A 14,332-nucleotide genomic window follows, 5' to 3' on the forward strand; every position below is an offset into this window, starting at 1 on the left:
CCGACTATATGAGAGCGTCTAAACTCATCTGATGGTCTAGAATCCTGTTGTAGAGATTACACATAATTTCAGCTATATATGATTATCAGATTTTATTTTTATTTAAAAGTTTATAAAAAATCGATTTTTAACTCCTTTTAAATTCGTTTCTTCACCAAAAACTCCACAAAAAATATTTTAGAATTATAATAACAATTATGATCATATTTTATTTTATTTTTGGTATTTTGGTATTTTGGGGCTATTTTATTTAATTGGTTTAAGTATGAATTAAACATATAAATCATAGTTAAATATTTTTTAGCCCTTCCTTGGTCTAATTTGGGTAAAATACATACAATATTTTATCCTCGAATTATTTTTGAAATTTTGGAAAATTTTCTTAATTAAAGTTTAATTATCACAATAATTAATACTTAATTATGTTTTAATCCTTCCTTAAGTTATTTTGAATATAAAAATCCAAAATGTTATTTTAATATTATTAAACATAATAATATTATTTTAAAAATAGAGTAAGTCAAATTTTCATGTTTATAACAACGTAGTTTATATAATGTGACAACATGGTTAGAAAATATGACAACACAATTACCTTTCAACATTGATTGACTTCCTATTCACTGTCTTTCTCTTATATATCTTAACACTGCAAACAAAAAATATTTTAGCATTCAGTTTAATATGAAATCATAACAATAAGAGGAATTATAAGTTGCTACCTTTCAACTTGCGAAACTGTCTTATTCTTCTCTCATGTCTTCTTCGATTTATTTTTCTTTGCAGTTATATTAGTTTTGTTCTTCTCAGCATCATAGATGACCATTTGTTTATAAATCCTACAATAACAGAATCGCAAGTTAGACTACCATTGAATCCTAGGTTTTCAGCACTGAAGTAAAGAATGATGACTTTACCATTTTGAAGTGCACGGAACGAGGAACAAAAATCGAATGGGAAGAAAGGAGAATGGAGAACCGAGAACGGAGCTTGCGGGCGATGGAGAAGTCAGAACTAAAGACGGAAGGAAGACAAACTAAAAGCGAAAGGAAGACGAACTGAAGGTAGAAGGAAGGAAGAAGGACTAAAGGCTGTTAGGGTTTGATTAGAAGGCTGAAGTAGAACGAAGATAATCGCGCTAGGGAAGCGTAATGGAGAAAAGGAGAATGACTTGGGGTTTGAAAGGAAGAGGCGCGCGTTTAATTTTTTTATTTTTTTTCCACGTAGGCCGTGGTTGCCACAATCACAATCTATATATTTAATGTTTAAAATGACTTTTCAAATTTTATGACAGTTATTATAATTTAAGTATATTATTTATTTTACACTTACTTACACTTCACTTTCAAACATCAATTTTTATTTATTTTTCTCAAGATTCTTAATCTTTACTCTCTTTAATAACAAAATGTTTTTTCTCTTTTCTTATTTTTTGTTTTCAAGTTCAACCTTATTTCAACTTTCTTCAATCTTCTCTCTAACTTTTGTTCAACTTCAAATCTCTAATAACAATAAAATGTTATATTTTTCAAATTTTACAACTTAACTATACAAGAAGTAATATTTTTATTTACATTTTTAAAATTTTAATATTACCATTTTAAAGGTATTGATAATAATACAAATGGAGAAACCAGTCGGGTTTAGGGTCGGAGTCAGGTAGTAGAATAAAAATCGAGTTCAGGAATGGATACTTCACTACTCGACAGATAAGTTACTCACTAGTAAAAAACAACATATATCGATCAATATTAACTTGATTACCAATCGGTATAAAGCTAATACCGATTGGTTTTAATCAAATCGGCCTTGATCGGTAGAAGCTCTCTCGGTGTTACCTTATTAAGTAACGCCGATTGGTTAATGATCAATCGGTGCTTCTCCATAAGAATTTACCGATTGGTGGAATAACCAATCGATACAGACTTATAGAGAAGCACTGATTGACTACTCAACCAATCGGTGATTCTACAAAAGCATATATCGATTGGTTAATCAACCAATTGGTGTTTCTCCATAAGTCTATAGTGATTGGTTACTCAATCAATCGGTATAAGCTTATGGAGAAGCACTGATTAGTTGATTAACCAATCAATAATAACTATATAATAAAAAATATAAATTTAAATAATAATACAATACCTAATATAAAACCGAAATTAAACCATAACCAAAATTAAACCATAAACCAACCCCTAAATTGAACCAAAATCATAACAAATGTTCCTAAACAAACATATAATCAAAGTATACACAAACATTTGAAATTGAACCAAAATTATAACAAAAGTTCTTAAACAAACACATAATCAAAGTACTACACCAACATTTGAAATTGAACCAAAATCATAACAGAACTTCTTATTTAATTTGCTTCTTCCCCAGAATCATCGTCGTCTTGTTGTTGGGGCTGCACGGGTGGAATTGTCGTGGATGACCCTTGACCCAATGATTGATCGCCAATATTAGTAAATTGTACAAACAATGTAGGATATATTGATGCACCCTCATCCTCTCTTTCATTGCGCATCAACCTGTTTTCCATATCAACTCTCTCCACCCTCATCCTCTCTTCCATATCATCGAGTCTTCCTTACATTGTCACATTTTCCCAACGTAGTTGTTTTTTGGACTGTGTTGGCCTCGAACTTGGGAAGCTAAAACTGATCCCATCCTAATATTTTTTCTCTTGTCTTAAGGGCAAAAAACTCCTTCAACTAAATCTACATTAGAAATGCCGAGTCATTCAGCTCGCATATGTCTTAGTTCATCCTACAACAAAATATGTTAATGCAAATAATAGATAAAATGTAAATTAACATATTTTATACTTACCACTTTTTCCAGTACGTGCGGATCAATAGTTTTATCTTTTTTAGTTTTAATCGCCAAAAAGAAATCTTCATAGCTTGGAGTTGATCCTTCTTGTACTTTCTAAAATTGTAAAGTTCAATTTTAATTCATTTGAAAGAATAGTTAAAAAATAAGTTTTATCATTTCTCGATGCAGTTGTATAAATGATTTGATAGTAGATCGATGTGCATATTTTGATTTTATTTTGTTTTCTATGCTAGTAGCGCTTCGTTTCTGCAATTAATATATAATGTTAGATTAAAAATGTTATATTAAGTACAAAATTTGAAAGAAGAAACCTGAAATTTATCGGTAAAATAATAGTTTTTAAGCAGTCACTCTCAATCTTGTTGGGTCATTTTATTAGGCTTATCTGCCCTAATTGCGTCCACATTTTCATCGTGCTTCCTTATCTTGTTGGCATTTAATTCGTACCTACAATCCTCTCACCTCGTCTTCATGTGTCGCAAGGCTTCGTCTCGATAACTCTCAATATCATCTGAATTAAATTTATCTTGAATAAAACGGTTTATAATATACAAATGATTAATTTCAAACGAAAATGTCTATTAAAAACGATTAACTTACGATGACAGACTGTCACAGATTATCTAAGGTGGTGGGGGTGAGGTAGTGCCAATGGACAGTGCAATGTGGAATAATATTATTCTCTCGAACAACGGCCCCCAAATGTCGACTCCTTAAACCCCCATTTTTACAACACGACTTCCTTTCAATTTGGTCGAATTTGACCCTAACTTTTTCTCCATTAGCCGTCAATTTGGCCAATTCAAAGTTCGTGTTGCTTCCTCGTCTTCTCTAGGAGCTGGAAGATATTGTATTTGTGCCTTCATTAGTGGATGGTGTGGGCTCATCAAGATTTTACACATCCTCATTAGTGGTTGGTGTAGACTTAGCAAGATTTTTCACATCCTTAGGAAGATCCTCCAATACTAGAGTATGCGATGAAGAGTCACACGTATTTATTTTTTATTTCTAAAGAACTTGAGTTGTGACTGCAAAAGTCCTGACTGAAAGCTCTTTGGAGGTGTCATTTATACCTGAAAGAAATATTTAAACATTTGAACAATATTGAACAATAGTAATATCATACATTTGACTGTTTAGGATTTGTCTTTGTTACAATATCCCAACCGAATTTATTACCAATGTCTTTGGCATATAGTACTTGTTTTGCTTGAAAACAAGTACTATTTTCTTTGGCATATAATACTGCAAAAGTCCTGACTGAAAGCTCTTCGGATGTGTCATTTATACCTGAAAGAAATATTTAAACATTTGAACGATATTGAACAATAGTAATATCATACATTTGACTGTTTAGGATTTGTCTTTGTTACAATATTCCAACCGAATTTATTACCAATGTCTTTGGCATATAGTTTTGCTTGGGTTGCCAATATAAACGGCTCATTTTGATATTGAGACTTCCGTTTACGATTTATTCTAACAAATTTGTATTTATCAATTTAAAGTCTTGTAGCTCCGGAATGCACATCATATTAAATGCACTTAAATACGACAATTTTTTTACCACTAAGGTATTGCATTTCAATTACTGTAAGCACATCATAATAATTTTGTATTTCCGTGTCATGACAACCAATCCCATTATTCAATTTACGGTCATGTCTTCTAGTGGTGAATTTATATTCATTACTTTACACCAAATAAAAGTTGACGCATATTGTGTGGGACCGGTTCCTAACGTTTGTAGTTCTATACTTCTTTCGCTTTCGTCTGAAAGTTGCTAAACCTTTAAAATTTACAGATAACGATATAGAATCGTCTTAAGAAAAAATTGTCAAAGAAAATTTCACAATAGTTAGATCACTCTATTTTTGAACCATTTGTTATATTCTTCATCACATCGATCACTTGAGCATTCTTGGATATACTCGCTACATATTCAAATTGAACACATAATCAATTTTTTATAACATTCATACATATATAATAACTTGAGAACATTCATACCATTAAAATGGCTTCGATTTTTCACAATTTGTTAACACATATGAATGAGTCAATTATTGATCATCTGATTTGTAAATGTATGTTCTCCTTAATGATAATTTCTCAACAGATGAAAATATGGCAAGAGAACTCGGTGGATGGGGTGACATGTGCACTAAGGAATCTTAAAAATACGTAGCACATAAACTAATATTTTCATTTACCAGATAACTCTCACTAATTAATGCTTCATGATGACATTTATTTCGAACATAATCTTTCAAAGTTCTCATATATTGTTTTATCAGATACATCCATCTATATTGAACCGGACCTCCAATCAAAGCCCCCAATGCTAAATGAACAGGAAAATGTATCATAATGTCAAAAAATGCAGGCAACAATATTTTTTCTAACTTGCATAGTGTTACAACAATATCATTCTAAAGTTGTTCCAATTCGACTTTCAATAGTGATTTCGAACACAACATCTGAAAGAATTTTGAAAGACCCGTAAGAGCTTCATATACTTCATCCTCAAGAAATCCATGTGTCCCAAGCAGAATAAGATACTCTATTAAAATATGGCAATCGTGACTTTTTAATCCGAAAATCTTTAAATCTTTGACATTAATACATCCTCCAATGTTCGAGCAAAACCATTCTGGCATTTCTAAGTCTTTTAAAAATTGACATAACTTCAATTTTTTTTCATGAGGCAATGTATAAGGACCGGGTCGATATTGAAGAAACACCCTTCACATCAACTGCATGTAAATGATGACGTATATTAATGAGCTCCAAATCTTGTTGTGCTTTTAAATTATTTTGGTCTTTCCTTTTAGATCCATGATGGTTCCAAGAGCATTATCACATTTATTTTTCTCAATATGCATCACGTCTAAATTATGTTTTAGCAATAAATCTTCCCAATAAGGTAATTCAAAGAAAATAATCATCTTATTCCAATTGTCACCCTGACTTTGATGATTCACATTTTCCATTTTAGTGGGATCTCGAGTGAGAACTCTACCTTTCAATTTAAGAGAAAAAGCATTTAAATTATTTTATGAAGAGAAAAGAAGTTTGCACACTTAAGTTCATTTTAAAACGATTCTCAATTCATCTTGATTAACTTCAATCAATTTTACACAATAAATCATGAAATTTTACACAATAAGTAATGAAATTCTATAATCAAAACGGGAAGAATGCCAATTTTATCACTGAACTATAATGGAATATTCACGTATATCACTGAACTAATTTTTGTTCGCTCATACCACTGAAGTTGAGATTAATATTCATCTATGTAACTACTCCACCAAACCTCTAACCCCGTTAAGTTTCTGTTAAATGAGACCACAGGTAGAATTAACATGTCATCTTTTTTAATTAATATATTGACATGTCATATTTTTTAATTAATATATATTATATATATTTTTATTTATATAAAATTCTAAATAATAAAACATTTACAAAGTCATTAATAATTTCATTCTCCTGCCCTAATTAATTAAACCCACCATTCTTCCTCTCCGATTCTTGTTCTTCAAAGGATTCGATTTCTCAAATAAAGGAACCGAAGGGAGACTGACGAGTTAGCGAGATAATTGAGGGCAATGTGAGATGAGATTTTGATTTCAGAACCCTACCACGACGAACTTTGACATTTAGCTGAGCCTTAGACCTCAACTTTTTCTTCTTACTTCCACCAGTCTCAAACAAAGTTCACAATGAACAATGATGACAAGTAATGAAGTTTACAAATCTTCTTCTTTCTGTTGAAAGCTTATTTCTGGATTATTGTTCTTGTTCTCTTCCTATATGCTTCCTTATCTCTTCAACGTTTGTTCTCCTTTCTCTTCCTATATTTCTGGATTATTGTTCTGTTTTAAAAAGATGAACCTATCTGATTGATTAGAGTTTTTATTATCAACAAGAATGCATTATCAGGATAGCATTTACTTATCTCTATTTTAAAAAGGTGAATCTATCTGATTGATTAGGTGAATCAGAGAAGAAGAATGGTGGGTTTAGTTAATTAGGGCATGAGAGAGAAATTATATGTTTTATTATTTAGAATTTTAAATAAATAAATAAATATATAATATATATTAATTAAAAAAGATGACATGTCAATTCCACATGTCGTTTCATTTAACAGAAACTTAACGGGGTTAGAGATTTGGTGGAGTAGTGACATAGATGAATATTAATCTCAACTTTAGTGGTATAAGCGAACAAAAATTAGTTCAGTGATATACGTGAATATTCTATTATAGTTAAGTGATGAAATTGGCATTATTCCCTAATCAAAACTCATCACATTGCATTGGAAATGAACATCTTTTACAACTAAGTCATGAAATTAGAAATATGAGCAAATTATCCATTACATTAATCATGTAGCTCATCATAGTCTAGTTTAATTAAAGCTATTTCATACCAAAATCTAATTCCTATCAAAACCTAAAAGCATATCAAAATCTAATTAAACATAAACCTATATATGTATATATCAATTTGCGGCGAAGAAGATCTTACTTGGAGACTTGAGGCGAAGATTTGCAACGAAGATTTGGAGGAGATGGCGGAGAGCGCCGATATGTAGATCTAAAAGAAAAGACCAAATGAATCTTGGACGGATCTAAACGAAGAAGAAGGAAAGGGAAGGAGGAAGATCTTACGGATCGGAATCTTGGACAGAAAGGGACGGTGGAAAGAAGAAAATCTCGGGATTAGGGAAAGCTTTCGGGTTGTTTTGATAATTTTAAAAGAATCGTCGATTGGTAGATGTACCAATCGGTACTATAACTACAGGTATCACCGATTGGAACATCAATCAATCGGTATTAAGGGGGCTTTCACCGATTAGTTAAGCAATCAATCAATATTAATGCTTCATAAACGCCCCAAAAGATAGTGCTATATTTTTCGTGGGATTTTACTATTGGGGTACACCGATTTGTTTTCAAACTAATCGGTGTTACATATGGTCTTTCACCGATTTGTCTAAACACCAATCGGTATTATGAACATAATATTGATTGATTTTCAAACCAATCGATGTTATCGGTAGTGGAAATAGTCGTCATAGACCCCTTTTTTACTAGTGACTCGGTTTGTAATCCCTAAAAAAATGTCCACCTTAAAATATATATATATATAATAATAAAAATAAATAAAATAAATAAAAGAGCAATATGCAGTCAAACCTGTTTGGAGTACAGTGGAATTGGGTTTGGAAAAATAAAAATTTATTTAAATATTTTTTTATTATTTTATTATGGTATTGATTTAGATAAAATAATATTAATTTATTATTATTATATGTTAACAAATTTAAATCCAACCCAACCCCGACAAATTATTAAAACAAAAGTCCACGTTAGTTTAAGCTTTGTTTGGTATTTAAGACAAATTATTAAAGCAAAAGTCCACGTTATTTTAAGCTTTGTTTGAATGGGTTTTGTTGCTATTCCATCTACATCTATTCCATCACTCTTTTAATTATCAAAATATTAAAATATATTTTATTTAATATATTTTTTCTCATCTTTCAATTTCATTTGTTTAGAAACAGGTGGTCAATACACTTTAAAAAAATTATATTAAATCAAAAAATGGTTTGATCCAAATCTCAATAAAACTCATTATCAAATAAGTTCTAAGAGACAATGAGCAGCAGCTCAGAGTATCATCACCGCTCCAAAGTATGATTGATGTTCAATCTTCCCTAAACTGAACCGAATTTGAAACTTGATGAAACTCGCTCGGTTTACTTAAGTGATAAGATATTGTTGATAATATTGTAATAGAGAAAGATGGAGAGAAACAAAATTTGTATTGAATAATGGATTATGATGAGGGCAATGCAAGAAACAACACAACAAAATAAGAAAAAAGGTATTGATAATTGAAATATTTGGCAATAAATATGTGTCTAGGCCAAAAAAACAGGCCATTGATGATATATATAGCATGCAATGAATGCATGGTGGCTTGGGTGCCATGCCATTAATAATTGTGTAGTTGAAAATCAAGCCTTTTATTGATCATCGCTCGTGTACTCTTTGCTCTCGTCCATGAGGATCATCTTCCTAAACTTCATCATGTCCGCGTTGTAAGCCCCCGTGTCATACATCGAGCTCTCGGTCACACTACTTGATCCGCGAGAGGTTTGGCTCATAGCCTTGGGCCCGTCAATTAGATCGTCCAAGGATGACGACCCTTCTAAAGCACGCACCACCTACCAAACCACAAATATATAGATCCATGAGTAAGAAATACAGTTCATAAATAAATAAAAAAAAAGTGTTTCCAAATGACCTGGCTCATCTTGGGGCGTCTGCGAGCAGAGTGACGAATGCTCGTAGAGGTACACGCCGCAATACGCGCCATCTCGTTGCGATCAAAGTTTCCCTCGAGTCGAGGATCCGCGAGGTCATCGTAGTTTCCATCATCTAAAGCTTTAGAAAGAAGTGGCCTAGCCTGTTTTGAATTCAAATTTAAAACAGAATGGATTAGTTATTATTATATATGATTATGAAGAGAATGCGAGCAATGTCTCACCCAATCGACCAAACTGTCTTCCATTAATCTACTGGTAGGATCAACAGGTCGCTTCCCTGTAATCAGTTCCAAAAGCATCACCCCAAATGAGAAGACATCAGACTTATCACTTAGCTTGCCACTCGAAGCATACTCAGGAGCCAAGTATCTGCAAAATCATATGATACTAGTTTACTTTACTTTACCAAATCATGAACAGAGCAATCAAATCAATATAAACATTTACCCGAAAGTACCCATCACACGAGTTGAAACGTGAGTGAAGTTATCAGTAGTGAGCTTAGCCAATCCGAAATCCGCCACCTAATTAAAGATGAGCATTATTCATGCATGCATTCCTAATAAGTTAATTAAAAGTTAGCATACCATTGCTTCAAAGTTGTCATCGAGGAGAATGTTGGCTGCCTTAATGTCACGGTGGATAATCCGAGGATGGCCTGCATTATTTTATATACTCTTAAGGTGAGAAACAGAAACAGAAACAGAAACAGAAACAGAGGAGATAATAATGGCGGAGGCGGGCGGCGGCATACAATCTTCATGAAGGTAAGCAAGGCCTTTGGCTGACCCCAAAGCAATCCGCATCCTGGATCCCCACTCCATTGTGGGCAGATCATTTCCTAGAACCAATTATCATTATTATTATTAGTGGGTTGGAGCTGGATCAATGAATGAATGAATTATGTACCGTGAAGATGATACTCTAAGGTATTGTTTGAAACAAACTCATAGACCAACATCCGTTGTCCATCGGTGATGCAGTAACCGACGAGGGATACAAGGTGGCGGTGGTGGACGCGGCTGATGATCTCTACCTCTGCTTGGAACTCTCTTTCTCCCTGTCCGCTGCCACTCTTAAGGCTCTTCACAGCCACTACCTTCCCATTGGGCAGCACTCCCTTGTGCACGTACCCAAAACCTCCTTGACCGAGTAGGTTCGCCTGAGAGAACCCGTTCGTAGCCGCTACCAGCTCCTCATAGTTGAAGCTGCTCGTGTTTAGACCGCCAAAGGCCCCCATGTTCGGTGACAGAGGACTAGCGTTGGCGTTTAATGCCCCACCGGAGAACACAGTGCTGAAATCACTGCTAGGCATCGATTGCCCCGGTGGCGGAGGAAGCTTCATTACGTGATGATGATGATGATGATCCGCGTTTCCTTTATTCCCCTTCTTCTTCATGCCCCCGCCCCCTAAAATTAATCGGACAAAGACCATTGTTAATTTTGTTTTGAGGAAAATGAATTAATAGTTAAATTAAACACCTGCAACGCCACCGCCACCACCACCGCGCGGAGAAGGATCATAGTAGGGTCTTTTCTTCTTCTTCCTTGACAAACAAACAAGACAAATGATAACCATGGAAATGATGACGATTCCGGCTACGGTAACTCCCACAGCAATGCCTGTACTGTTATCCGACGAAGACTCCTTTGATTTGGGTTTACCAGATGGCGGAGTGAGTGTCTTGCCATTGTGCCCGGAGGACTTGGTAGGAGGGGAGTTTACGACGGTGGGAGGTGGTTGAGACGGATTAAAGACGGGAACAGGAGTATTGGAGGGTGGTGATTTATGCTTTTCAGGGGAAGGAGGTGAAGAAGCCGGCGGAGGCTCTGATGATGCTTCTGGGGGTGGAGGTGTTGGTGGAGGTGGAGATGAGGCGACGGGAGCAGGTGGTGGAGGAGACGAGGCGGCAACGGGGGCAGGTGGGGGTGGAGGAGATGAGGCGACGACGGGGGCAGGTGGGGGTGATGTTTGGTTGGGAGGTGGTGGGGTTGTTGAATCAGAAGGTGGGCTGTCGTCGTCTGGAGGTGGCTGCTGAGAAGATGATTCAGGGGAGGGAGCAGTCACGGTTGCCATTTGAGAAATCCCGGCCAAGATTTGTTTAGCTTCAAGTTAGCCGCCGGAAACTTCACACTTGTTCCCCGTAACTGCTCTCGACGACGACGGCGTAAACAACAACAACAACTCAGGACCCTATATAATAACAATAACAATAACAACAAAAACAGATTAAGGAAATGAAGAACAACAACAGCCATTATTAATGAATGAATGAATGAATGAATTACCAGAAGCAAGAGGAGGAAAGGAAGAAGAAGAAGAAAAGAGAGGAGGAGGAGGAGGTGATTCTCAAAAGAAGAAGAGAGAGAAAGAATGGCATTGTGAATAAGTTTCCATATTGGAATGAGAGGAAGAGAGAAGTTCTTCTTCCAACCTCCCATATCTTCTTCCTCTTCTTCTTATTTTCTTACAATGAAAAAGTCATGTCTTCTTCCTTTCTTTTTGTCATGTCTTGGCTATCTTTAATTCAGTTCTACACTCTTTCCTTCTTCCATGCCGCTTCATTCTCTTTCTCTCTCTTTCTTTTTTTCTAATTTAAGTAAGAATAACACTCACTCATGCTTCTTTAGCACTGAGAATTAATTCGACAACTATAATATTATTATTATTTATCAAAATCATTATTTATTTGATAATACAAATGATTTTAATATTTAACCAAAATACTAAAAATGTCATCGGAGTGTCCTTAATTAAAAAAAATAAAAAATAAAAATTTCATACCATATATTATTTAGTTTATGATAACTTGATTTAGGACAACTTAACAATATTTGAAAACCCTTTTGGCATCTATTCTTATTTGACAAATGGGAATATATTGATTGATATGTACTTTAAATTAATTACAAGTTGAAATAAAATTAAGCTAGTTTGGCAGAATATCAGGTAATAATAATAATAATAATAATGTGGTTTCCCTCCCCCATCATTTAATGAACAATCAATCAATCTCATTATAATATGAAAAAAAAAAAGAAAGAAAGAATTAACACCATCATCTCAAGTACTGTTACAGACACCAACAAAAGAAAAACATGTCATATTCTTCTGTGTATAACTTTCACATGAATTTAACTACTATTTGTCCACCGATTGATTATGGGAAGCAGAATCCATATTGCATTGTCAATGAAACAACTGCAAATCAAAACTTTTGCTGATTGGACTGATGCCGCTGCTGCTGCTGCTGCTGCTTGCTCGTTCTAGATGATTTTAATGCTGCTGCCTGCTTGCTGTTGCTGCTGTTTGTTCGCTCCTCTAGATGATGTTAATGCTGCTGCCTGCTTGCTGCTGCTGCTGTTGTTCCCTTTCACATCTTGCTTATGATGATTCACTGCTTGTGTGCTCTGACAACAATACATACATTCACAAAATAGTGGTCAGACCACTACCTCAACTTCTCCTACAGAATGCCACTAATAAATAAACAACACAGATTCAATCAAAGTGTGTGTGTGTGTGTATCAAGTCAAACTTTTCTATAAAGACTTGAAATTTGTAGTTTCAAGGATTTAGCAACCTCAAATTCTCATGTCATTTTCATTTCAATAACATATAGTAGTAGATTTGTCCCTTTTCCCTTATAGTTTTAATGATGGGTTGATGCAGCTTTGCAGGCTAGAACAAGGAAACACTAGATCACTTCAAAATATGAGAATTTAGTAAGCTGCCCTGGTTCATAAAGAAGAAGTAATCATATTGGGCAGGATTGATTGACCAACATGCATGACTCTAGTATTGCTAGAGCAGCATTCTAAACTGATAGCTATATAAATATATATCAATTAACAACCTGGGATTATGATCCCTAAAAAAAGCCATTTATTCCATAATATTTAAAGTCCAAAAGAGTGAAGTAGAATTCATGATTGAATAACTCAAAAACTAGTTGAAACTAAACCCAGCTAGCTACAAAGTATGGATTAGATCGCATGTTAAAGGGATCAAGATGTGTATTGATATATTTATACAGATCGAGAGCTAACTAAGGCTTCTACTACATGATAATGGCTGCACTGAAACTCTAATAATACACTTTTCATGGGTGCGAAAGCTTAATATACAAAACAAGAACAATGCAAATGAAAATCTGATACTCTAATAATGTGCATTCAAAATAAAGCGAAATGTGATCAAAGAATAGGAAGATAGATATAATGTGCGCATTGAAGGGAATTCTCTTGAATCTTGATTTTAGGGTCACTAGATACTGATGGATTAGAGATGTAGTAAAGTTAAATCAACGCATGCACACACAAACAAACAAACAAACAAACAAACAGAGATTGAGTGAGTGAGAGAGAAACTAACAGATGATTGAACGGGCTGTGGATCAAGATCAATGGAGCCCAAGGACATCTTGGCTATCTCTGATATTGCAACCTCGCGTACGCCAGAATCATCATTGACCAAATCTTCATATGCAGCCTCGAAAGCTTCCTGCCAAAATCGCGGCAATCTGATCCGGCGGCCACTCGTATACACGTCCCACATATGCCTAACAACTTTTTCTCTGTCCTCCATTTCCTACTCACACATACAGTTTTTTTAAGTTGATAATGAGTTCGGCCAGATCCAGCCAGCTAAAATATGAATATAAGGATCGAGATAGAAAGAGAACATACGAGGACATCGAGATCGTCAAAGTTAGGCATATCAAATTGGTCGGAGAAACGATTAAGATTGCCAGCAGACCAACGAAGAGTGACGGTTCCAGTAAGCATCGACCAAAAAGCGAGGAGCAAAATTGCAGCCAAGGCCCAAAACTTGTAACGACCTCTAGAGAATGCGCTCGAATCTGATGTATCTTTCTTCAATGTCACCGTTGATGATGCATGTGACGTTGGTGTCGATACGGGTAGATCATCGTCGTCCTTCATTTCGCGGACGCAATCTCAGCGTGTGAGTGAGCTTCCGTTGCAAAGGAAGCTGAATCTCGAATGTTCTTGGAAATCAATCTCCGATTTGGATGCAATGAAGGAGAGAGAGAGAGAGAGAAACCGCTCTTTGTTTCGAGGAAGACGATCGGAGGAGGAGGGTGATGGATTATCGTTTACGATAGGTGGGCCACCGCAATGCTG

General features: G+C 34.9%; 3 protein-coding genes across 3 annotated transcripts; all 3 read right to left on the reverse strand.

Moving 5' to 3' along the window:
• Positions 1-8,771: 8,771 nt before the first annotated feature.
• On the reverse strand, positions 8,772-10,573 carry LOC124921141 (proline-rich receptor-like protein kinase PERK4). Its single transcript, XM_047461758.1, has 7 exons — positions 10,097-10,573; positions 9,942-10,028; positions 9,775-9,845; positions 9,635-9,711; positions 9,409-9,556; positions 9,166-9,327; positions 8,772-9,085 (listed from the first exon to the last, which is right to left on the reverse strand). Exons 1-7 carry the CDS (start codon positions 10,530-10,532, stop codon positions 8,885-8,887), a joined length of 1,182 nt encoding a protein of 393 aa, XP_047317714.1. The 5' UTR covers positions 10,533-10,573; the 3' UTR covers positions 8,772-8,884.
• An 88-nt stretch (positions 10,574-10,661) lies between these two features.
• On the reverse strand, positions 10,662-11,264 carry LOC124921043 (proline-rich receptor-like protein kinase PERK9). The gene has a single exon (XM_047461643.1). It carries the CDS (start codon positions 11,262-11,264, stop codon positions 10,662-10,664), a length of 603 nt encoding a protein of 200 aa, XP_047317599.1.
• A 1,040-nt stretch (positions 11,265-12,304) lies between these two features.
• LOC124921401 lies at positions 12,305-14,309 on the reverse strand. Its single transcript, XM_047462063.1, has 3 exons — positions 13,877-14,309; positions 13,563-13,778; positions 12,305-12,598 (listed from the first exon to the last, which is right to left on the reverse strand). Exons 1-3 carry the CDS (start codon positions 14,129-14,131, stop codon positions 12,455-12,457), a joined length of 615 nt encoding a protein of 204 aa, XP_047318019.1. The 5' UTR covers positions 14,132-14,309; the 3' UTR covers positions 12,305-12,454.
• Positions 14,310-14,332: the final 23 nt, after the last annotated feature.

Source organism: Impatiens glandulifera, chromosome 1 (assembly GCF_907164915.1).
Source record: "Impatiens glandulifera chromosome 1, dImpGla2.1, whole genome shotgun sequence".
NCBI classification, from domain to species: domain Eukaryota; kingdom Viridiplantae; phylum Streptophyta; class Magnoliopsida; order Ericales; family Balsaminaceae; genus Impatiens; species Impatiens glandulifera.

Bases quoted from the DNA above. Each gene is read 5' to 3' on its own strand.
- LOC124921141 (XM_047461758.1), bottom strand. From the start codon at position 10,532: ATGAAGCTTCCTCCGCCACCGGGGCAATCGATGCCTAGCAGTGATTTC. The intron at 9,557-9,634 runs GTAAATGTTTAT...ATGATTTTGCAG, and splicing joins CGTGTGATGGGTACTTTCGG to ATACTTGGCTCCTGAGTATG. The intron at 9,086-9,165 runs GTCATTTGGAAA...GTGGTTTGGTAG, and splicing joins GACGCCCCAAGATGAGCCAG to GTGGTGCGTGCTTTAGAAGG.
- LOC124921043 (XM_047461643.1), bottom strand. From the start codon at position 11,264: ATGGCAACCGTGACTGCTCCCTCCCCTGAATCATCTTCTCAGCAGCCA.
- LOC124921401 (XM_047462063.1), bottom strand. From the start codon at position 14,131: ATGAAGGACGACGATGATCTACCCGTATCGACACCAACGTCACATGCA. The intron at 13,779-13,876 runs GTATGTTCTCTT...ATGTGTGAGTAG, and splicing joins TTGACGATCTCGATGTCCTC to GAAATGGAGGACAGAGAAAA. The intron at 12,599-13,562 runs GTTAGTTTCTCT...TATTGTTGTCAG, and splicing joins CACAGCCCGTTCAATCATCT to AGCACACAAGCAGTGAATCA.